This window comes from Strigops habroptila, chromosome 12, assembly GCF_004027225.2.
Source record: "Strigops habroptila isolate Jane chromosome 12, bStrHab1.2.pri, whole genome shotgun sequence".
Classification (NCBI taxonomy): Eukaryota; Metazoa; Chordata; class Aves; order Psittaciformes; family Psittacidae; genus Strigops; species Strigops habroptila.
This window is the reverse complement of record NC_044288.2, coordinates 7,392,157-7,416,260: the sequence shown is the minus strand read 5'-3', so window position 1 is coordinate 7,416,260 and position 24,104 is coordinate 7,392,157. Positions and strand designations below refer to the sequence as shown.

The following is a 24,104-nucleotide window of genomic DNA, read 5'->3' as shown; positions in this document are numbered from 1 at the left end:
ATGCCAAATGTATTCTTCATTCTTCAAATGTTTCTCACATGACATCCTTGTCTCTAAACTGGAGGGACATGGATTTGATGGATGGACCGCTCGGTGGATAAAGAATTGGCTGGATGGCCACATGCAGAGAGTTGCAGTCAATGGCTCAATGTCCAACTGGAGAATTGAAAAGTATGAAAACACTTTGGAAAAGTTTCCATGTTCTTTGCTTAGGGACTGAAACTGCATGAAACCTCCTGTGACACCAGGTCCAATCTCCTGTTATCGCAGTCACAAATCCATACTAAAATCTGTCACATAATACGTGTTTTTTTCTGAGAGCAAATGCGTTAAGATTTATATGTCTCCCAATAATGGAATAAATGGGTTTATTACAATGGAGTTTAAATCAGTCATTTGTGAATGCCTGGGGAATTCATCTGCAGCAGCAGTTTCAGCATTATAAAACAGCTTGCAGCTTTTTTCTGCTGAATATGTCACTGTAAACCAACATTTTAATTTTGCCTCTCTGTATGCGTTACAGTGCAGATGTTTCCATGTAATATTCCTCCCTGATCAAACACCAAAAACTTAGAAGTAGGGATGGCCACAGTTTGGAACATGAAGCATTGTTACAAGAGAATACTTCTGTTTTCCTTGCTTGAGAAGTATACGGGAAGGAGAAAAACAGGAATATAAAGATCAAAATCTTTAATTTAGTTTTGGATGTGAACATGGAATCCCGGATGGTTGTGACAGGAGAAAGAAAACTGAAGTCTCATGCAACCGTTTTATTCTTGCACTATCTTCAAAGGGATGATATACGCAACAAAGTATATGTGTATGTTGTAATGAAAGGGGAATAACATTGTTAGATGCAGAGTTGCAGTTGCTCTAACTCTGTATAGTGCTTTTCTAAATGTTGCTCTCTATTTTGATCAGAGGTTGCTGAAATACAATTCAGGGGAAGACTAATTTATTGATTAATTTCAGTTCAGTCAGATGATCAGTAGAACATTTCTCAGTCTTTTTCTCTATGCACACAGATAGCTGTAGCTCTCCTGTGTTCTTGAGCTCACCAGCAGTTCTTCTTGCAAAGTGCTTCTAGAGGCTCCGGTGTACATCTCCTAGCTCTTCAAGCATCCGGTGGTGTGAACTCTGTGATTCTGGCCATGCAATAATACAGAGGCAAGAATGATTTTTCTCTGCATTAGGATAAGCTATTTGAATGTTGCCTAATCAGTTTTATCGTCTGATGGGTGCAGGGGAGGAAGAGCTGGACCTTGTGCCTTACAGGAAAACAGGTGGGACCAATAAGAGGAAAGATGAGCCAAAAATCACACAATTATTTTGTGCTAGCTTAATGGCTTCCTTGTTCTGCCCAAAGGTAAAGACATAGTTATCAGTGCCATTTATCAGGTACACCGTTTTAGTATAAACTTGTTTAAAACAGTGTAGAGCCCCTTTTTCATCTTAATTAGACAGTAACCCATTGATTCCAAGTAGGCCTTCATTTTCTAATTATTTAGTACATAATATAATGTCATTAAACATCTTTGAGTGGACAGGATTGCTCTAAAAGCTTTAGCTCCAGAGGTCTAATATTAGGCTTTTGGCATTCATCCCTGTGTGTGAAAAGCAGTGAGTTTGTTTACCAGGAATTTAGATTCCCATTACTGGGGGAATTAGCAGTGAGCTATTAGTCTGATTCAAGCACTTAACAATTGCTGATCATCTCCTCCTAGCCTGGAGATAATGGAGCTGATCAGCTGTAAATGGAAAGTTTGTGGGCCTATTTTCATGAAGGCACTTGAGAAAGTGCTGCATGCCCTGACCTCTGCTAACCCTGGGGTTTGCAAGAAACCCAGACACCAAGTCACTTCCTGGAGGACAGCTAATCACCTCTAAGAAGAGCTTCCATTAGGGACTGAACCAAGCCCAGCCTCAGCCCACCCTCCCTCATCTGAGAAAAGGTTCAGCTACAAAATCCCTGAGGTAGAAGTGATGAGCCTCTGATTGTATTTACCAGTATCTGTTTCGGTGGGGGAAGCAACTGCAGAATAGTGGCTGGTTTTGATTCCATAGCAGCATTGAATGGTCCTGTTGAGCTCCTGGTGCTGGCTGGCTTCCTGCTGCTCCACTGTTGCCCCAAAAGCTTTGTCTGGTTCGTGGACACCTCAAAGGTTACTTTGAAAGTTTTCCTTCTTGTTCTTGTGTAAAATTGCTACCATTTTAGCAAATACAGTGACTTGTGATTTATAGGATGTATTGAGAAAGATACTTTCGTTCTTTATAGGTGCTGAACCTGTAGTGTTGTCTTGTCAGCTTGAAGTTACCTTTTATTGTCAGCGGATTTTAAGAGGCACACCAGGGATCTGTAGCCAGGAATTACTGTTTGAAGTAAAGCTTAGCTTGTCCTCATCTGTGGTACATATTGTGCCCCCCTTTAAAAGGAAAACTGCAGTCACTTGATTCTTACTGAAACACACGTATTTGCTGGAAGTAGTGGGAATGATTTTAATGAGGCAAGGATACAATCATTTTGGACTTCCAAATTCAAGGCTTATCGCTGGCATAACCTTGCTAACGACCTCGGGCAAAAAATATATATTGCTTCTCCCACTTGTCACACAAGGGAAAAAATTGCCTAACTGAGTGACTGAGCTCACTGCCGGAGGATGGTATGAATGCCCATTGTGAACGCTGCATTAGACTACGTTAAAGGATCTAAAGCTATGTCAAGAGTTCTAGAAGCCACGTCTGAAGCACGTGTCAGTGAGTGATGTCTGTAAAAGTTAAGATTGTTTTGTAAGGGATTCTGTCTAACTCTGTTCTTTAAATTTCTTTCCCATAATGCCTCCAGCAGTGGAGACAAGGAGTGTAGCATCTATTAAATGAGAAGGAAGCAGGAGACTTCTAGAGTTGCAGGATAAATTTTATTAGTCAGATTTGGCATTATTTTATACTTTTAAAAATAATCTACCTTACAACGAGAAGGTTCCCTCCTTTTACTTGCTTGCTGAGAGCTCAAGGTTAAGTCTGTTGAGATAGAGAACTTTTATTAAATTATTTTTTGTGTTTGCAGCAAAGGTACTCACAGGATGTTGTATTTCAGTTTCTGGGGACTAGAAGCTGAGGGAGGTTTGTAAATTGCCCTATAATATGTTTAGTAAGAACTGTTCTGAAAGGATTTGGGTAACTGTGGCAGTCTTTGAACATTGGCAGTGCTAACAGAACTGAACTGATACTGGCTGACATTTCTAGCAGTAGTTGTACTTGTGCATGCATGTATGCTGTGTAGTTGAATAACTGATATTTGGATAACAGGTGTTACAAAAGTCTAAGTGAAAATGGGTTTGTACTCACAGCAGTGTGAGTACCTGGGAATATTCAGAGGTGAATTTTGTTTGCAGTTACTGATGAACAAGCCTGAGAGGCAGCTGTGTATATAGAGGTGCATATGTATATGCGAAGTGAACACAGGACACTTGGAGAAAACCCCAAACTGACACGTTTTGCTTTCCTCTCAGTCTAGAGTGGGATTTGTCTGAGTGTCAACCATTTTCCTATGTAATCCAGGACATGACAGGAGGCTGCAACTGCAATCAGTAACTTAGGGGTAAGGGGTTAAAGGTCCACCATGTCCTGAATATGAACAACAAAATGCAGATACCTTTTTCCATATCAGCCTGTCTTAGAACAAAAAAGTGGGGCAAGAGGAAAGATCACAGTGCAGATGAGTGGAAGATGAATGCAGTACACTGTGTCACTGTGTGTGTGGTCAGACGGCTCAGGGAAATATACTCCAATATTCTCACAAATACCCTCACTGATATGTGGAACATTGCAAAGAACATTTTTTTCTTCCCTGTAACTCTCCACTGAATTCTGGAGATGACAGTGTTACTCTAGTCAAGAATCATGACTTGTTTCTAGTCCAACCACATGGGGGATGGTCTAGTACAGATACTAGAATATGGTAACGTGGACTCTGTTTTCATTAAAGAGGGGTAGCAAACACATGGAAACAGTCCTGTCTCTTGATCCAAACAACTATATTGTGGTAGGTAATCAGAAATACCAGCATTCATACTCCTCTTTATTAAAAGACATATTTGTTCCTACTGCATGGAAGTAAGGTGTTGCTTCTCTGTGTGACAGAGATGTTTCTGCTCCATGCAGTGATTTCCTGCCCAGGAAGTAAACAGAAGGCTGGAATCTGAAATGCAGATGTTACCACTGGAGAAGGACAATTACTCTGATACATGAGACAACATGAGATTCTGTAATATGAAGGTGTCTGACAGTGACTGGAAGCCACAGCATATTACCTAGCTGATGCTTCCCTGGCAACAGATAAACCAAAGGGTAAAAATAAACACACCCATGTTCTGAATATATTCAAGACTGCAATATTGTCTGGCTATGGGTAATACTGTGCAGATCTGTTTTATCTCATAGAACAAGCAAGGGGCACTATTGTGTGCACAGAGCAGCTGCTTTGAGACGAGTTTCCAGATATCCTGAAAGAGTAGGCTGGCTGATGAGGCAACTCTTGCACACAATTGATTGTGGACTATTAACCTATGCTCAGAAATCAATATTCACTTAACACCACATTTTAACAGGCAAATGCAGTACAAAATAACAGCAGTTACACAGTGCACACATTTACACTCAGAATAAACAGGTCATGAAATAGAGCTTGGCAGAGATTGGGCAGGCAGCGTGGCAGGGGACAGTGATAACGAATATGTGGAGAGGTACAAGGTAGTTGCAGCTCCCACAGATTTTCGCAGCTTGAATATCCCAGGGATTTTGTGGTCAGTGAGCTATATGCATTCTCTAAGTGTTACTAAGGTTTGTCCTGAGGCCAGGCAAGGTCATCCTTTGCTAGATAAATTTACTGGGGTTGAGCACAGAAATCCATTTTAACCCACAAAATCCAAGTCTGTTGCTAGCTGTGATGATTATATATATATATATATATATACATGTTGCAAGGGGCAAGCCATAAAGGAGCAAGAATATAAAACTCTAGTGTCCTTGATCTGGGATGGTGTTTTTCATACTTGAAATGGCTTTGAAAAGGGAAATGAAAGTAATCCAGAACTGGTGTTTACCAGAGACTTTATATGTATGTTTATTGAGCTTTACTTGCTACCCACTCTGGAGCATGGACTTCTAGCCTTTAGGATGTTGTGCTGCACTCCATGCCTTGACAGGCTTGAGGAGTGGGCCATGTGAACCTCCTGAAGATCAGCAAGGTCAAGTGACAGGACATGGACCTGTTCAAGCAGGTCTAGAGCAGAGCCAGAGAAATGATGAGGGCTGGAGCACCTCTCCTGTCAAAAAAGGCTGAGACAGTTGGTATGGTTTCACCTGGAGAGAGAAGGCTCTGGGGAGACCTTACTGGGACCTTTCAACGTATATAAAGGAGGATCATAAGAGAGACTTTTTAGCAAAGTCTGTAGCGAGAGGGACACTGTACTGCACTCTTTTAACCTGAAAGAGGGTAGGTTTAGGTTAGATATAAGGAAAAAATTTTTTACTATGATGGTGCTGAGGCGCTGGCACAGGGTGCCCAGAGAAGCTGTGGCTGCCCCATCCCTGGCAGTGTTCAAGGCCAGGTTGGACACAGGGGCTTGGAGCAACCTGCTCTAGTGGAAGGTGTCCCTGCCCGTGGCAGGGGGTTGGAACTGGAGGAGGTTTAAGATCCCTTCCCACCCAAACCAGTCTATGATTGTATGCTTGAGGAAGAGCTCCAGAACATGGAGCAGTAGGGTGCATGGTGTTGGGTCCCTCCCTGCAATCAGAATCTGAATGCTGCAGAAGTTCTGTCAGAACTCAGGCCTTTGTTTTAAAGTATTAGCCTGACTGTTACTCAAAATGCTAACATGACAGAAGCAATGGTGGGCACTAGGTCTGCAGAGTTCAGTGCAAACTGGTGGGGGGAAAGTGGGGTGCGAGGTGGGGAAGTTTTCAGTGACTGCTGTTCTGGGTTAAGGCTGTTCCATTTCTCTTTTCTGTAAGCCTTCTGTTTTCCAAAGGTAAATCCATAGTGGGAAGTGCCTGGATGTGAAATAAAATTAGTAATATGGGAAGGAAAGATGCCATTTATGCCAAGTTAATGTGGGCTCAGCCACAGGGGCAAGAACAGAGCCAGGGATGGCCAAGAAACGGCAGCTCCAGAATATACTGAGGAGGCCATAGGCATACTGCTGTGTTTGGAGATGTCTCGCTGTGTCTTCCCTTCAGCCACCTAGGAAATGAAAAGGAGGAATGAATCCCAGTTAGACACATTTATGTTCAAACGGCTAGCTGCAGAGCTTCCAGCTCTGAGCACTGACGTGAGACCATAGGAAACTCCTGTAGCCAGGCAGCACGGCCTCCTGCTTCTACTAGTCTGTGGGGGGAATAGCTCAAGGTCCAAGGGTTCTGTATGCATGTGGCATTCCTCACTTTGATGTCCAAAACCACATGTTTCCAGATCCAAGGCTTCTCTATTACTGTCTCAAGGCTACTTGACTCGCTGCTTTGTGGAGGCAACAAAGCAATGCATACCTGGGACATTTCTGAAGCAAGAGATGTGCTGGCACTGTCTCCTTGGAAGCTTAGGGAAGATGAATAAAAGAAGTCTTCCTGTCTTTCTAGAGCTGTCTGTTTCAGGTGCATTTGAGACCAAATGGCATTTTCTGCAAACAGAAGTAAAGCAAGAGTCTTACTGTGCTTTTCTCTGCACATATTGGAGCCTAGTGAGCAGAAGTCTAGGGAAGCTGTGTTAGCTTCCACTCAGGCTCTGTGGCTTCGATTCAGACAATATGTATTTTCTGTTTAGTGAAGGGCCTGTTAGTTTGTAGATTTACTTGTGAGGTTGAGCTGACTGCAAAGCCAATTTGCACTGTACTTAAGGACCTTTGGGTCCCTCTGGGACTTTCCCAAGTGTCTGTTTGGTAAGGTGCAGGTATGTAGTATCTCAGATGGGATGTTTAGGTTGTAGGTGTATCTATAGGGCTGGGTGTAAAGCTTTTCTATACAACAGGAGGTAGACTTAAATATTAATTATTTATCTAATCATGCTGGTTTCTCTGATATCCTTTGGAAGCTTTTACAAACATAAAATATTTAACTTTTATTACAGTCTGTTGCTAAAATGCTAGGGAGATAACAGAAAGACTTAGGATTACATAGTTGAATGTAACAGGATTTTTGTAACTGTTGTGCTGCTGAATCTAGTAACAGGGGCTGTGTCAAGAGCTACTTATCTTGACCAAGTGAGGGCCAAAGAAGGGGGAGGAGGGGAAGCCAAACTGCAGAATCCTAGTGCAATGATGTGGTTACTCAGCAACCTATGGAAACAGCATGTCTGACCTCCCCTCGTGATTTTTTTTTTGCAACCCCTTCATTTGAATGCTGTTTGGAAATAGCTTCATGGTATTTGAGACAGACAGAAGGGTTGCAAAAAGATACAGAAGCACTTCTGAGAGCAGATCCAGGCTGGTCCCATAGGTTGGATAAGGGATCATGCAGCCACTGCAGAAGGCAGCAGAACTATACTCAAGAACAATGCAACACAGGATCTTGAAATCAACATGATTTGAATTTGCCTGTGCTGAGCTGTCTCCCTCATTCTGGGATCTGATTGATGCTTACCAAGGCATTTGTTGTTCTCAAACATGCTGAGTATCTGGTCGCACTTCTCCTTCTGGTTGCCACTGCTCTCACATGTGCACCACAGGGATACCTCCGCACTCGAGTTGCTGACATAGTTGGGTGTCATGGGTGTGCCTGTCCCAAAGGGCCAGAAACCAGAATGAGGATTTACTTCACCAGATGAAAGAAGCATCATGAGTCCCACTGTAATAAAAGGAATGCTGCCCTGAAGGCAGAAGCCTTCCACTGCGATACACGTTACCCAGGAGAGGCCAGGGAGCACCTGCGAGGTGACCGAGGCCTGGTCAATCTACATGAAGTCTGCTGGGCTGTGATAAAGTGTGGAGATTGCTACCCCTGGCTCAGGCAATCTGATGGTGAGGTGTGCTGATAGCTGAAGCTGGTGCAAGCATCAGATAGAAGGATGCAAAGCTGCAGGCACTCGGCTGCAGAACTGGCATATGGCAGCAAAAGGTGCTCTTGTTTCTTGCTTAGCTGGCAACACTGTGAGGCCAAATGGCTTTTGACAAACAAATGCTGCATGCTTGTGGGGTGCCATCCAGCCAGAGTTCATTTGGCACAAAACCAGCAAAGACCAGAAGGTACAGTTTAAAGCTCCTGAGATGATGATGCTCTTTATAGCTCCTCTTTTGAGCCACTCTGGAAAAGTATTAGCAGGTTGGCAGTGAATGCCTAAAACCAAAGATGACCTTCCTCCTAACAGCTGGTAGTGCCATGTTCTGTCTGGCTCTGAGAAGACAGCTCTTTTTGGGCTGCATTTACCTCAGAAGCAAGAGGGAGCACCAGCATCAATTATTCATTGGTATACTGAGCACCATCTCCTGCAGGAGAGCAGCATCAGTGTGCCTGCAAGTTTGTGTCCTACAGGCACCTGCCCTGTGTATTCCTGTGGCTGTCACTTACCAATCATCCCCATGTAAGCCTGCAGGCATGCAGCATGGCTGTGCTGAGAACAACCATCTGGAGACATGTCTGCAGGTTGACAATTTTGTTGGAAGTCAGCCAGTCGGGATCTGTAGGAAGGAAAATGAGACTGTCAGTGTCTATGCTGTTCTCTTCTCTTGACTAATGTCCGCTGCTGCTGGACCTACTTGCAGATATGGTCTTCTAAGCAGGAGTCCAGAAGCCAGAGGCAATTGGGTTTGGTGCTATACTGGAAGGAACAATTTGGAACAATAGTTTTCCGGCGTCGTTCTCCACAAAGCTCATCTTGACATGGACAGAATAGGATGCTTTTGGTGAAATCCTCAGGGACTTTCTCAAAGAAATTCCTCAGCCCTCTGTGGCATTTGCGACGGTCACACACGTCCTCACTTCCTGCTCCTTTGGTGCAGATAGAGGCATACTCTGTGCGCAGACGAACGCACTTCTTGCTCAGATTACAGACATGAGTTGCTTTTAGGCATGGATTTGTTGCATCTCTTGCTAACTGTGAGCCTAGAAAGCCAAAAGAAATCCAGAAACAATGAAGGAAGTCTCCAGAAGAGATTCTGTGTGGAAATAGGAGTAGTCCTTACTTGATGGTCAGATTGGGAATATCAAAAAGAACAAAGCATGTTAGTCCTGCTGTGTGCCTGCAGTGTGATGTTGCAGTTGTACTAGCTACAAAATCATATTTTTTGTTGGTTCGTGTTAGGGTGTTTGTTTCAGTGAATGCATCATTGTGGGTTATTCCCTGTTTTCATGGGCCTTGATCTGTGGCTATATTTACACTTGTTAGGGGGGGTTGAATTTAGGCAAGTATCCAGAGCAGGCATTCATCTGATTAAAGAGGCCATTACCCCAAATTGTTCTTAATAATTTTCAGCACCTGAAAAGATAAGAAAAAACAGCATTATATCACATAATCATTACAATCCTTACCTGATAACAGAGCTGCCAGTTTATTATAGTCTGTCTTCCAGTGTTCTTCATTTGCTGGATTCTCATAGGGAGAGGTCTCCAAATTGAAATAACCTGGGCAAGATACGAGATATTTTATGCAGTGAAAAAATGGTTTGGTTTTATTTTTTTTCTTTCTTTTTTTCCCCCTCCTTAATTTTTTTCTTATTTGTGCCTGGCTGTTTTCTCAGGCTGGAGTTCAGAGATGCTCTGTTTTGCTCAAAGCCAAATGCCAAGAATGGTTCTGCTGGAGATGCCAAGGTATTACGGTGTAAAAACAACGTGACATTTTGTCATCATATTTCCTCTGGCTGGAATTTGGTCTATGTTGTCATTTGGGCCTTTTCAGCCTCAGTAGCAGTGAGGCAATGTGCAGCACAGGCTGTAGTGGGAGGCCAAGTAGAAGCATCCCACTGAAGCTGGAGAGAAGCAACATGCTCATGGATGCCGTTAGTGTGTGCGATAACCACATGTTGTTTTCAGTGATGACAGACATGAACATTTTGAGGTGATTTTCACAGCACTCTCCCCTCACAGCACCAAATCTAACAGCCTCAGAGTAGCTATCTTTATCTCTGGGGGTCCCTGGTGTATTTGAAGGCACAGCCCAGATCGGTTTTCTCTGCTTATCAAACAGAGCAGAAGTGAATTCTCTTCACTGGGAGTTGTGGCTACAAAGTGAGCTGCACTGTTGGGAAGTCACCTTTTGCAGTTGTTTTCAGATATGGGCCAGGGGCGAGCCTCACTAGTACCTTATAAATTCCTATTATTTCATCTCACCATCTGTCATGCTGGAGTGAATGGTCCAGAAAACACGTAAGCAGTGCTCCTGTCTCTTCATGCGCCGGTGACACTTGCAGTGCAGCAAAGAGCTGTTCCCGAGGTCTAGCTCTGCATTCAAACATTGGACCCTGGTATCATGGTCCAGTGGAAGGAAGCGAGTCTTAGCCAGGGCACAGTTTTCCAGGATCCTGTAGGTGCCATTGCAAGTAGAGTCCAAGAGGCACAGTTGTTCTGCTGCTATGCAGTCACTCCTTGGCAGAGCCAGGAGGTCTCCTGGTCGAGTAGGGAAAAGATTATTAGGATCACAATCATGATGGATGCCACACAAGCACCTTGTCACTGTTCTGTAGGCATCCTTTATTCAATGAGGACTCCTCTCAAGAGGCAGAACTGGTTGGGGTCTCTCATATGGAGTAGTAAGGAACAAAAGCTATCTCCATTTAGAAACAGAAGGATGAGTATTAATGTATGAAAGAGGGAACAAAAGGTTAAAAAAAAGTTGCAGAAATAATTTTGTTTAATAAAACATTTTTTTATCACCCTTAACTCTTTCAACTTGGCCATGATCAGGGATGGCTCTGTGTTTTATGGAGTAGTAAATCCCCATGGAAACCTTGGGGTTGATGAGGCCTGCTCTGAAGAAGCTCTTCTATCTATTATCTATGGGTAATGAAAACCGCAGTGCAATAAGCACATAGTAACACCATGCTGTGTGCTGTGAGTCAGTGCTGCTGCACTTGCTAAAGTATATACTGGTCATTAAGAGATGTACTGAGAAAGCCATTTGTAGAGTGTAAAAACAACTGCTTTACTGAGCTTGGAAACTTAGGAATAAGAATGTGTATTTTTTGCATACTAGAATAAATCCTTGACATAAGATGCAAGTAGCTCCATATAGCAGCACTGATGTGCAATCAATTTAAGTATACAGGACCCAGTCCCTGAAATCCCAGCCAGAAATGCTGGGATGCAGGCTTGGTCTGCCATCTTTCATCTCTTGGTTGACTGTGAACTCTGTCTATCTGTGTGTATGTATATTTGCATAGCACAGGCATTGATTATATATAGACACACACAGACACATGCCTCCTTTCCCTGCATGACAATATTGCTTGGCTGGATTTAGGAAAGGATGGTGCTGAGCCTCACATCTACCTTTAATGTTCTTTGGGTACATGATATTACCTGTCACTGTCTTGCTCAGTAGGTGCAGTAGTACTATTTCAGTCTGCCTTCACTACAGATTAGAACAAAATCTTAATGTGCCTCTGCAGCTGGTATACCACCTTCACTGTCTAAATTGTTCTTTCACTTCCTTTACTTTTGCTGGCTTCATCAGTTCATTTGCTGTAAGCCATAAACGGCACAATTATGTGCTGCTTCTCAAATCTTCTACTTCTCTTGCAGCCCTGTAATACTTTCTAGGTGTCTCTGTCTCACTTGTACAAACGTCTTTGCTTTTCTAGCAACTTACTGTATGTTGTTGTTCATCTGGCTGTTACGTAGCTGTGACTGTCTGGCTGTGACTTTATAAGCTCCCTGAAAAGCAAATCTCTCATCAGAGAAATTCAAAACAGTCCTCTTCTACAGACATCATTTAATAGCTATGCATTATTTTAAGTCCTAACACAACTTAAAGGTAATAATAACTTCACAGATTATGATTACTTATACCTTAGAAAAAATGGGTAGGTAATACTATATCCCTTTATTCTCCCTTTTCACTCCATGTCCTGCCATATATATATGTGTATTAATTTGATGCCCCTGGTGTACCATGCTATTGAAAGAGAATGATTACAGAAGGGAAACCTATCAAAGAAGCATTAGTACTGAGACATGGAAAACTGAGGGGCATCTATCATACTCATGTGGCTGCAGGTGCTGCTGAGGTCTTAGTGCCATGGCCCATTTTTAGAGCAGTCACTGCGATACTCAGCAGCTGCAGCTTTTTCTGAGAGTAAAGCACTGACATCCCGTAGCCAGGGGTCTAGGAACGGTTCGGAGCAGTTCCGTAATTTCTGCATTTCTAGTCACATCAGCCATGAAGACTGCACAGGAGATGAACTGGACAGGAACCGTTTCTATCCTTGGCTCTCGTGACTTGGCAGTAATAGACGGCAGAGTAGAGCAAACTGCTGCATCTCTGCAGGAGTTCCTCGAGTTAGTCTTTGCAGACTGAGCCTCACCTTAGAAAACTACCGGCCTGCAGCACTTGGGAGAGGATCAGGAGGGTGGGTGTCAAAAAAAGCCCTCGACGGAGCCAGTGTGAAGGGTGCAGCCAGAGCCGGCAGTCGCCGGGTGCCTCTCCTGCCTCTCCCGCCGGCGGGTCAGTTCCCGCTTCCCCGCACCGCTGCACGGAGCCAAGCCCGGCGCAGCCGCCAGCCCCAAGGACGAGCCGCCCCCTCCCCGGCATGTCCCTCCGCTCCGCTCGCCGCCGCATCTGCCGCTCGCGTTCCGGGTCACGGTAGGAGCGCTCCTTTCCCAGCTGGAAGGCGGTTCTTCCCCCGGGGCAGCGGGGCGTTCGCCCTCTGTCGCAGCCGGTGGCTGGGAACCGAGGTTCGGCCAGCGGCCGAGAGCCGCGACCTCGGGGCGCGCTGTGGGTCCGCCCAGCACCGGGAGACGCCGGCGCGGGACCCCCCTGTCCCCTTTCCCTGCGGGCAGGGGACGCGGGTGGTCCTTCGGGGCGGCGGCGCGGGTCCCGCTCCCCACCCGCCGGGAGCGGGACGGGGTACGCGCCGCCCTGCCTCGCCGCCCTCCCCGGCCCGCCCCGTCCGCCGCCCCGCGCTCCGGGCGCTATTACCGGCTCGGGAGAGGAGCAGCCCCAGGAGCAGGGCGAACCGCATGCTGGAGCCCGGCGCCGGTGGTCGGTCTCTCGGAGCGCTGGGGCCGCAGCTCACATGCTGCGTGCAGCCCCGCCACAGCTCTCCGCGGTCTGCCCCGCGCGGCTCGGCTCGGCACGGCACCGACCGGCCCGCCCCGTCGAGGAGCGGGCGGTGAGCGCCACCCCGCAGCCCGGCCCGCCCCCGGGACCCGGCTCGGGGGGGGGGTCCGGCCCCCGCAGGGGTCGCGGCTGCGCTCGGAGCTGCGGCGGGGGATTGCGGGGGGTTGCGGTGCAGAGCGCGTGATGCGCCTGCTGGGCGGCAGCTGCGGGCGCGTTTCAAAGGGGAGCTCCTGGAAGGGCTATGGAAGGGGCTGTTCGGTTCGTGTTCGGACTCACGGTGCGTCCCGCGCTGGGTCAAGGCTGGGCCTGGGCAGGGCAAGCACCCGCAGGGGTGCGCTGGGTAAAATAAAGTCTGGAACGGAGTGCGCCTGGAGGTGACAGGCGCTGACCGGCTTTTGAATACATTCCCATGACCCTGCTTTGGGCCGCAGGAGGGCCGAGCGAGCTTTGTTTGGCTTCTTCCTCCTAACTTTGTTGTGGAGGGTCTTATTTCAGCATCTTACCTGTGCTGGCTCTGTCTTGGCTGAGGATGGCATTTCCAAGAGCCTGCTCGGCATTCAGGCAACCGTGCTGCTTTTTGAACAGATCCTTATCTTTAGTTTACATCCTACAGTCAAATTAACCAACGCAAGAAAAAGTAGCAGTCCAACATGTGCACGTCAAGCATACTTTCATATACTAATATGAAAACGAGAGAAACCTTTTGTAGGTCGACTGTTTGCACACATAGAGAGACCTATGCCATCTGCTTGAAAAGTCCAGGAGAAAGGGTAATAACTGCAAACACAGTAAGCATTCACAGTCCAGTTCAGGGGTGCCCTCCTCTGCTTGGGGTTTGATCAAGATTAGTCCCTCTGCTTCCTGCAGGTTGCTGCTGAGAGAATTCTTCTGAATGTGGTCAAGTTGTCCCCAGACACTGGGAGCTATAACTTCATGCTTAAGGAGGAGAGAAAAATCATTCTCACCATAGCTTGAAGTCTAACCAAAGTCTAATATTTGGAGGAGCTTAAAGAAAATGGTGGATGGGGTGGACCCTGTTTGACTTTGTAGTTACTTGTTTGCAGTTATCATTTAGGAGGAGGAAACAGGGTAGTTAGGCTGAAGAAAGAGTAGAGGTTTTCTTACAACGACGTCATGTAAAAACAAGAAGTGGCTTGGTCCTGTGAACTTAATCTATGTTTTTGCGAGAAATTATAAGAATAAACAAGTAGATCAGAAAGTTTTTAATTCTGATCCAAGTTATAAATGTGGTACAGTCAAGACCTGTTCAGATTATTACTATGGCTGGAGTATTAATTACAGTAGTGTGCAACTTGTGAGGAATAAGAGGCAGGAGAAGAAGAAGAGATGTTGCCTTCAGTGTCATGGATTTGTAGACTTGCTTTGAGACTGTAGGAGGATCTTTTCTATGCAGTTTGAGTGATTGTTAGAAGGGAAGGAGACTGGGCACTGCCATTTACACTCCAGGCTGCCTGGCAGTAAACCCAAGCAGAATGATCCAGTGCACAGCAGTGAGAGATGATAGCTGCCCAGGCATCCCTCATTACCAGAGTACTGGTGGTACACGAAGCTTATGGAGCATGGTACTGACTTTCTTGGTACAGAAGATGATGACAGCCAGAGGAGGGGAAGCTCTGCTAGACCTGACTGTAGCTGACAGGTATAGCTTCTTGAGAATGTTAACATAAAGGGCTGTCTGGATGGTCGCGGTTGTCAGCCTGTGATCTTTCAGTTTTTTCTTTCTATTTTGCTGGTTTTACGCTTCAAAGCAAAGGCAAATTTCGGTAAACTCGGTGAACTGATAGCCAGCATCTCACAGGAGAAAAGCTTGGAGAAGGGAAAGCAGTGTGTGTGCCTTGAGAAAGGGAAGAATATAAACAATTAACCTTAACTTCAAGCTCTAGGAAAATTCTGGGATGCATGACCAATCTGTTAACGTGTGGAAAATAACAGGCTTGCTGTTTGTCTCCCAGGTGGATTTGTCAAGGACCAATACAATTTTCTTCTACAACAGGGTAACAACTTTCATGAGGAGGAAAGAAAAAGAAGAGATCATTGTGTACTGGGGATCTTTAAGAACAGCTCTAGACAAGTTGGTCCAGCTTGGTACGACAGAATAGTTTAAAGGATCTTTCAAGTTCATTTCCAGACTGGTTATCTGATTCTGTGATTATAAATCTTCACCCAAAGCCCACTGAAATGGTTCCTTAGCTCAGCTGTGAATTATGCTCTGCAGCAAACAAAAAAAGGAAAGGGAAGATTCTTCCTTTCATGTTAAAGCTGAATGCTGTAGCAGTGCTTTCAGGCTGCCTTGGCAAGTGGTCAAGTAGAGGAACCCTGATGTAGTGTCTGGTGAAGGGTTGGCCAGGTCCCCTCTCTTCACTAGGCAGCAGTGCCTGTGAGGGCAGTGCAATGGTCCCTTTTTTGATTTTTGCATACTTATATATGTATCTTTCCTGGGACCCATGACATACAAGGTTATTTGGTTGTTTGTCCCTCCCCACACACATGCAGAGCAGCACTGTAACCTCATTATAGATCTCAGAGAGCTGGGTAATTACCAGTCTCTCACGACCAGAGCTTTCATCACTCTTTCTATTTGAAATCGTATAGGCCAGCTCTGACCTATGGGGGTCATCTACCAGTGTAATGCGTGATATCTCAGGAATCAGTTTCTCTAATTCTGTGCAAGGTCCAGGCCTTTGACCTTCTTAAACAGCTGCAGAAACAGCGATCAACTCTGATCTGATTTCCTCAGCTTTTAGCACCCATTCCATGGTTTATGTTATCTTTGCTGCTCTTTGCAGGTTCATGTAGGTCCTGGCTGATTTGGGGTTAGTGATGTCAGCAGGTTCTGTGATGACAGACAACACCAAGTAGGGCAGGAGTGTTGATCTGCTGGAGGGTAGGAAGCTCTGCAGAGGGATCTGGACTGGCTGGATCGATGGGCCTAGGCAAATTTTCTGAGGTTCAACCAGGCTCAATGCCGGGTCCTGCACTTGGGCCCAACAACCCCCTGCAACACTCCAGGCTTCGGGAAAGGCAGCTGGAAAGTTGCTCATGGAAAAGGACCTGGGGATGCTGACTGACAGAGCTGAAACATGTGCAGCTTGTGCCCAGGCAGCCAAGAAGCCATCAGCATCCTGGCTTGTATCAGCACCAGAGTGGCAGCAGGGCCAGGGCAGTGATTGTCCCCCTGTGCTGGGCACTGGTGAGGCTGCACCTCGAATCCTGTGTCCAGTTCTGGGCCCCTCACTACAAGAGAGACATTGAGGTGCTGGAGCGGGGCCAGAGAAGGGCACCGGAGCTGGTGCAGGGCCTGGAGCACAAGTGTGATGAGGAACAGCTGAGGGACCTGGGGGGTTTAGTCTGGAGAAGAGAAGGCTCAGGGGGGACCTTATCGCTCGCTACAACTTACATCAGCCAAAGAGAGCAACTGCTTTTACAGCAGTCGCAGGAACTCTCTCTTCCTACCGGTATGTTACAGGTAATATGACCATTATCGCGTTGCACATTTCCTCTCCTCACCATCCCACCTCCTCCACTGGAATACTGCCATACTTTGGTTTTCATTTTTGTTTTACCATCCACGAGTCTGGTTTCTCTGGCCCTTGCAGTGCAGATTACAATCCAATCTGCCTCTACTGGGAAATACTAGCACCAAACCTCATGCTCTTGAAATTCGTTGGAGCCATCACAGTTCATCTGCATACTGCTCTCAGGCTATGAAGGACTTGATACAGTGCTTTAAAGTTTTTCCTCTAACACATTAAGAACTCATTCAGCAGACTTGGACACATGGCAGGCCACGTCTGTGTTATATCTTATCACAGGCTGTGTGTGAGGTGCACACTGGAAACAAGAAATCCATTCAACCGTGCTAGTGCTGTTTCTTTATTAGTTGTTCCTCTCTTTGGTGGCAGGAAGATCCCTATGGGATCTGCAGGAGGATAGTTTGTGTTTCCTCTTCTGTTCAATAGCAATGGACAGGCCTTTCCATTACTGGGGAGCCCTTTTCAACAAACCAAGAGCACAAATCTTATAGTTTATCTCTGAAATGACTGTATATCACTGTATTAAATCGAGTAGCAGTTCCAGTGATCTGCTAGGCATTTCTTCTCTACATCTGCCACTGCCACAGCCAGTGAAGAGTGGGTTTGACTAAGCAAATAATCTTGTTTGCAGTATTTGCTGAGTTGTACTTTATTTAGTGTAATACTAATCTTACGAGGATTATAGCACACTGCTGCTTTTTATCAGGATTTTTATCATCATTTTTATTTTTTTACCATCACTACAACCCTTCTTGAGTCAAAACCAGAGCAATGCAGGAGATAGGTACTGAGGATCTGAGAGCTGAGCCCTGGTCGTTTGTAAGGAGTACTATCAGAGTACTACTGCAGGAGGCAGCACAGAGTGTGCAAACGCTTCTCTACCTGGGCTAATATTTGCAGCGCCACACTCTGCTCTTTAGAGGGCTAGAGGCAGACAGCAGACACTCACAGCTCATATTAACACCTGTACATTATAGAAATATTAACCTAATGCAAACAGCCCAGCAGAAGTTAATGTCTATATTCATAGAAAACCAAATAAAAACCGCTTTCATTTCCTAGTGTGAGTGCTAGTGCCCTAAACAGCTCTGGCTGCTCATTGCCAGAGAAGGTTCAGGGGTTTGATATCCACAGCAGTACCCACAGTTTTCTGCTTCATTACCTGTGGTATCATCTGGCCACTTCTGGCTCAGATAGTTTTATTCTTTTTTTCCTATGAATAAAGTATACAAAGCTGCTCTTGGATTTTAGCCTCAGTGTGGTTCACAGCAGGAAGATCAGAGACACTTAGGTGTCTGTCTGGATACATCCAGAGTCATACAGCCTAGTGGATAGACTATATCTTTGCTGAGAATAACTGTCTGTATGTCATCCTACAGGAAAAAAGAACTAGTAAATTTACAATGATAATAATTTAGGGTGGGCAATTGACATGCTGGACACAGAGGGACATTGAGAAATGAAAGGGCTGGGTCAACAGGCACCTTGTGAAGTTTGGGAAGGAGAGTGGAGTGTGTCTGTTCTGGCTGAGGAGCAGCCTCACTGAAAGGATCTGGAAGTTGCATGGATACCACTATGCTCCGATCCTGAATAAGACAACCCACACACCACACTGTATTGGGAAGAATACAGCCAGAGACTGAAGGACATTATTCCTGCCTACTTTGCAGGAATGTGACCACACCTGGACTGCTGTGCACAGTTCCCTACCCCCGATGTTCAAGAGGGATGTGGAGGGTACTAGAGAGGGTCCAGTGGAGGGCTACCAAGATGTGACCAACAAAGAGATTGACAGAGCTGGGCTTGTTTGCTTGGCAAAGAGGAATTTCAGAGGCAATCTGTTACCAGCCTATAGCCTCTTGAAGGTGAGTTGCAAGGTGACAAACCCAAACTCATGCTGGCAATGGCAGGAGATATAAGAAGCGATGACGGCCACAATTTCTAGCTTGGGTTGTTCAGGCTGGATACTATGAAAAACTTTTTTGCTAAGAAGTTGGTGCAGTGCTAGAATAGGTTATCCAGAGATGTGTTGGTGTCTGTATCCAGGCTTGTAGAAAAAGCCCCAGCTGACTTGCTCTGGTGTTGGTAGTACCACCTAGCACACAGGTTTTGGATTACAGCCTCTGTAAGTCCTTTCCTGGCAGCTAGCTGAGGCAATGATCAGTGTGTACGTGCTTGGATGACAGATTCGAAAGCAACTGGGGTCATGAGCAGCTTAGAAAAAAATTATTTTTAACAGGAAAGCCAAAATACGTCTTCAAGAGAAGAGAGGAGGAGCCCCTTAGAGCAATACTGCTCTACTACCTTAAGTCTAAATCTCTTCAGAGACAAGAACGTAGAAAAAGTAAGTAGCGTTAATAATGCATTACACTAGATGTTGATTCAAAGACATTTAAGTGATGCACTGTGAGCCCATTGTTCTCATCCTGATATATCCATGATGCATATTGTCAGAGCAGCTACTTGCTCTCTCCTTGGCTCAAGTGAGCTAAATCAGCACACAGGCCAGCGGACTGGGCAGTGGCAGCATAGCCCAGGCCTTAGGGGTAGCAGCTGTTCACAAACATGGTAATAGATGGAAAAATAGTGGAAACAAGAACAAGATTTTACTGTTCCTGGCAAGGAACTCAAACAGGTACAAGAACAATCAAGTTAAAGAATTATTTCCACTTGATTCAGTAGCAGCTGTACGGCTGTGTTCCACTGTGACATGGACTGGCTTTCCGTTAATTCAAGCCATGAGATGGGACTCCAAGGCACATTAGGCATCAAAGATCAGAGGTCCCATCCTGCTGCCACCTTCACTACCTTTCAGTGCTGTGGAGGGCAGAGCCAGAGGCAGCAGGCTTCAGCTGCTTGCAGTTGGTTGTTTTTTTAATCACTCCTGTACATTTTCTCCTCTTTGCTTGTAAAAGAGATGGGCACATGCAGGGCAGCAGCGCAGGGGCTGTTTACTTTACATCTTATCAGCAGCATTAGGTGCTTTAGAGACTACCAGGAAAGACCCAGGTACGAGCCACTCCCACTTGGCAGGACTTTGGACCACAGCATAGAGCTGCTGTGCCCAGATGGACGAGGCTTTCTCTACCAGCTCTGCCCCTAGCAACAAGGTTTCCAAGATTTCCAGTTTCTTTGTCTGTCCTGAGGAAAATGCTCTCTTCCCTCCTATCCCTCCTGTTCTTTTTTAAATGTCCAACACAGTACTTGCCCAAAGAGCTATGAGCAAGATGCAGTTGACAGTCCAGAAGCATACCTCGCTGCTCTCAAGAGAGCTCTTAACTAGGAGTTTTATACAGAGGTGAAGGTCAGTCAGCATAAATGTAAAGGGAGACTCCATATGCTCCAGAGCACAAAGGCTGTTTGGCTAATGGGGAGAAGGTAAGGCTTGCCTTTCAGATCATGCACACAAGCCAAGTGGGTAAAGCTGACCAATTTTTTTTAGTAGTAGTATATAGAAACTGTTATGGTGAGGGGTTTATTGTTTGTTTTAACTAACTCATGCTGAAGGGAAGTTGCCAATAGCTGAGACACCATCACAGGTTTGCTTATGCACCTCTTTTACCCCAGTGATCTAGATAATTTGTAATAAAACGGAAGATGTTCTAGCTTGGCCCCAGGGCCCTGCTCAGTTGGTCGTGGTTGAGGAGGCAGAATAGCTGGGAGCAAGACAGAGTACAGCATCATCTCTTCTTGATGCAGACACATGCACAGGGGCTACCACACCGGAGTCTAACACCACCCAGTGCCCTGGGGTGAAAAGCAATCCCCTCATGCAGGCCTGGGGCGGCTCAAAAGCACAAGGTACTCTGTGTGCCTCTGCAGTTCCTGTTTGTGCCATCTCCCTGGGGAGACCTGTCCTAATGCCTTCTCCTAGGAGTGACATAAGCTGGAAAAGCAGCTGTGGCCCCCGGCTGTGGTCCCTGTGGTGCTGCAGGAATGCTGCAGGAGTGAGTGCGGCAGGAGTGAGTGCTGCAGGAATGCAAGAGTGCTGCACGAACGCTGCCGGAACACTGCAGGAATGCAGGAGCGCTGCAGAAGGCTGCAGGAGTGCTGCAGGAATGCTGCCAGAACAGTGTAGGAGCACTGCAGGAACACCGCCGGAACACTGCAGGAGTGCTGCCGGAACGCTGCCGGCGCGCTGCCGGAGTGTAGGAGCGCCGCCGGAGCGCCACCTGGCGGGTCCCGCCCGCGGGCCGTGCCAAGCCCCCCCGGGTGCACTCAGCCCTCGCGAAGCCGGAGCAGTGTCCAGCAAACGGTGCTGGGACAGTTCTCTGTGTGTTTCGATCATCTCCAGAGGACGTGTAGAAAAGGTGACAGGCTTTTCCTAATGAGCATGATCATGAGGCTCTTTTGGCCTCAGGTGGGCTTTGTTAGATAAGAGCTGATAAATTAACATGGAGACATCTGAGAATCACAGCTTTCAGGCGTATGATTTCATAGGGCAGGAGAAGGCTAAAGCATATGCGGCTGGTAGAGTGCAACTCATTTTACTCTGGCACCTAATAGAATTCTAAAAGAAAAACAAGACCTTCTTGTTTAACTCTACTGTCATCACCCCCATTTCATGCCTTTTATAATTTCCAGGAACTCTGTTGTTAATTCAGCTGTGAAGCAGAACATACAAGCTCATTGTACATGGTGATTAACTCTGTTAGCATCAGTATTTCTTTCCTTGATAATTTGCTTATTACATGAGACCTCAGAAACCATGCCACAGCATTGGAGTGGCAGAAAGCAGCAGAATAGAGTCCATCCTAGCCCTGGTCTCTCTCTGAAAACAGCCATCCTCAGAGGCTCCATAGGAGGCCTTAAAAACATCCCAAAGAGAGAAGCTGAGTAGCCTTCCCTTATAGAAAGCTCCCCTTGTCTGTTAGCTAGTGCTATATAAATCCATGTAAACCTATCAGATCTTCAACCTTGTCATCCCCACCTAGAGTCTACATAGAGATACCTGCAATACTATTGAGCCACTACTCAAGAAAAGATCGTAACTGTAGTTTAAGAGCTGCAGCTTGGGAAGACCGTGGCTGACATGTCAATAAGCACTTTACAGCCATGCAATAGAGAAGTTACTGTCTCCAGTTATCACTGTTAATCTTTATGGAAGCACAAAGACTTCATTTGCTGGAGACTTATTTGCTGGGATACCTGATCCCTGGTGATGAGCTAAGAAATCATCATTTTAGGTATCCACCAGCACCTGCATGCTTCGCTTTTTTATCACTGAATTACCACAGGGAAGAAGGTCCAGTGCTCAAACACTTTGGTCTGCTGTAACTCTTTATTTTACCAATCAGAAGTGACAACTAAGAACATCCACAACGTTTGGTACTGAAGTAAAAAATGGAGACTCCTGTCTGAAGTAGGAGGGGTGCGAACATCATAATGACATATACTGCCTTGCAGTCTTTAGGCAAGACAGCCTAAGAGCTGGCTTAGTCCTTAGGGAACAAAGCTGGTTCTTGCCCTAAGCAGCTGTGGTACTCTTATTTGTGGCTTTATGCTCAGCCAGTGTCTTGCAGAGGCAGCGTCAAGATTTTTTAAACAGACCTCCTTCTAAACACATAGGAGCCTTAGCAGAACAAGGCAGGTTCCCTTTCTCCCTCTTTCACCATCACAGTCTAGCTGTCTTCAGGGAACTGAACTTTGCTCTGGAAGACATGACTCTTTCAAGCAGCTTCTGTTCTAGATACTGCTTTGGTGCTCTCAGTTTCATGAGGTGAGTGACCTGGTCCTGCTTCCTTCAATTCCATAGTCCATGACTTGCTCTTGGTGCGCAATTTCAACAGCTGTACTTTGAAGTCCTGATAGTGCATTGGACAATAGCTCTGAGTTCACAAAGTTCCTGGTAAATGGAGGGCAAATGCATAGTGTTGAGTGCCAACTATTGGAAGATGCTGGGCAGACAAAAGTAGATAGTTTATCCCAGGAGACAGTATGTTGTTGTTCTCAGTGCGGGCACAACTACTGTTTATCCATGCAGGCACCTACAGGTAGTAAACAGAAGCACAAGTCCACTGGCTGAACAAATTAGGAGCCAGGCAGTCCATGAGTAGTTTTAGCTAGATCAGCTCCTATGGAGAGAAAACAATCCTAGCTTTACTTGAAAAAAATACCAGTTTTGCAGAGATTATGTGGGAGGAAGGTCTTGGGAGTTCCACGGAACCAAAACTGAAACCTAATAAAATATGAAGAATAAACAACATGAGAAGAGCATTATGCAATTGTATAAAGTCCTTTTAAGCCCTCTATCTCAAAGAATACAACAGATATGGAAGAGATACAGAGAACAGCAGCAAGGCTGATCAAAGTATGAAATGGAAGAGTTGAATACACTGAGATTCTTCAGTCAAGACTGACTGAGGAGGATCTGACAGAGGTCTCTAAACCCCCAGTTCCTTGGAGAACATGAAATGGAAAACGTACAGTCACTCTGTACAACACTGTAGGCACCAAAAGAAAACAGGTGTCAGGTTCAGAACACATGAAATACAATGAAGTCTGAGCAGTCCGTAATGGGGCAATATGAATGCTGTAAATTTACATAGATTTGAAAAGTAAAAAAAACCAAAAAACAAAACAAAACAAAAAACCCAACAGATGGAAACATTTCTAGAAGGTCCTGCCAAGGCCTGTTACACACACAGATGCCACAAGTTGCTAAAGAACAGAAAATTCTCTGGGGCAATACAAGTCCATGTTTGCCACCTTTTTATACGCTTCTTGTCTCTAAAAGCACAACACAGGCAAAGAAAAAGACGCCCCAACACAAAGCAGGCAAGGTGCCATGTATCCGGCACCTGCCAGTCAGGTCACTGCTGCAGCCCCGTTCTAAAGGGAGCCGCTACTTTCTCCCGTTCTCGTACGAGTTCTGGCGGTCCATAAGGATCCTCGCGGTCCATAAGGATCCTCGGGGTCCAAGACCACCGTGGTCAGTCTCCCTGATAGCCGGGGCTCTCTCCAGGCCCCGCACCCGCGCACCCCGAAGGCCTTGGTCGGGCTAGCCCCGGCGGGCGGGAGCGTGGGGCGGCCCAGGCCACGCAGCCCCTCCCCGCGGGCGGTGCCGCGGAGTCCGCGCAGGTCCCGCCCGGCGCCGGGAGAGGGGGAACGGGGCGGCGAGCGCCAAGCCCGCCGCGGTTCCGGTTTCTTTCGCGGCCCGGCGCCGGCCCCAACCGAGGCGTACGAAGGCGCGGCTGGACGCCCCCTCGCCGCAAGGGCCTGTGGGGCGGGCCGCCGCCGCGGACCGGAAGCGGAAGCGAGGGGCACCCCGAGCTGCGGTGCCTCTGTGG

The 24,104-nt window shown here is 46.3% G+C and overlaps 1 protein-coding gene and 1 long non-coding RNA gene across 2 annotated transcripts; both read right to left on the bottom strand.

The window, feature by feature from the left end:
- Positions 1 to 2,896: 2,896 nt before the first annotated feature.
- GFRA3 (GDNF family receptor alpha 3) lies at positions 2,897 to 13,233 on the bottom strand. Its single transcript, XM_030504738.1, has 8 exons — positions 13,121 to 13,233; positions 10,315 to 10,590; positions 9,517 to 9,609; positions 8,745 to 9,090; positions 8,557 to 8,666; positions 7,633 to 7,767; positions 6,544 to 6,674; positions 2,897 to 6,241 (listed from the first exon to the last, which is right to left on the bottom strand). Exons 1-8 carry the CDS (start codon positions 13,161 to 13,163, stop codon positions 6,107 to 6,109), a joined length of 1,269 nt encoding a protein of 422 aa, XP_030360598.1. The 5' UTR covers positions 13,164 to 13,233; the 3' UTR covers positions 2,897 to 6,106.
- An 8,844-nt stretch (positions 13,234 to 22,077) lies between these two features.
- Positions 22,078 to 24,072, bottom strand: LOC115615970. The gene is made up of 2 exons (XR_003994196.1): positions 23,682 to 24,072; positions 22,078 to 22,993 (listed from the first exon to the last, which is right to left on the bottom strand). It is a non-coding gene; the product is annotated as an uncharacterized LOC115615970 (long non-coding RNA).
- Positions 24,073 to 24,104: the final 32 nt, after the last annotated feature.

Coding starts and splice junctions, on each gene's coding strand:
- GFRA3 (XM_030504738.1), bottom strand. CDS start 13,163: ATGCGGTTCGCCCTGCTCCTGGGGCTGCTCCTCTCCCGAGCCG. Junction 9,610..10,314: donor TCACTCCAGCATGACAGATG/GTGAGATGAAAT, acceptor TATCTTGCCCAG/GTTATTTCAATTTGGAGACC. Junction 7,768..8,556: donor GGCTTACATGGGGATGATTG/GTAAGTGACAGC, acceptor CCTTTGGGACAG/GCACACCCATGACACCCAAC.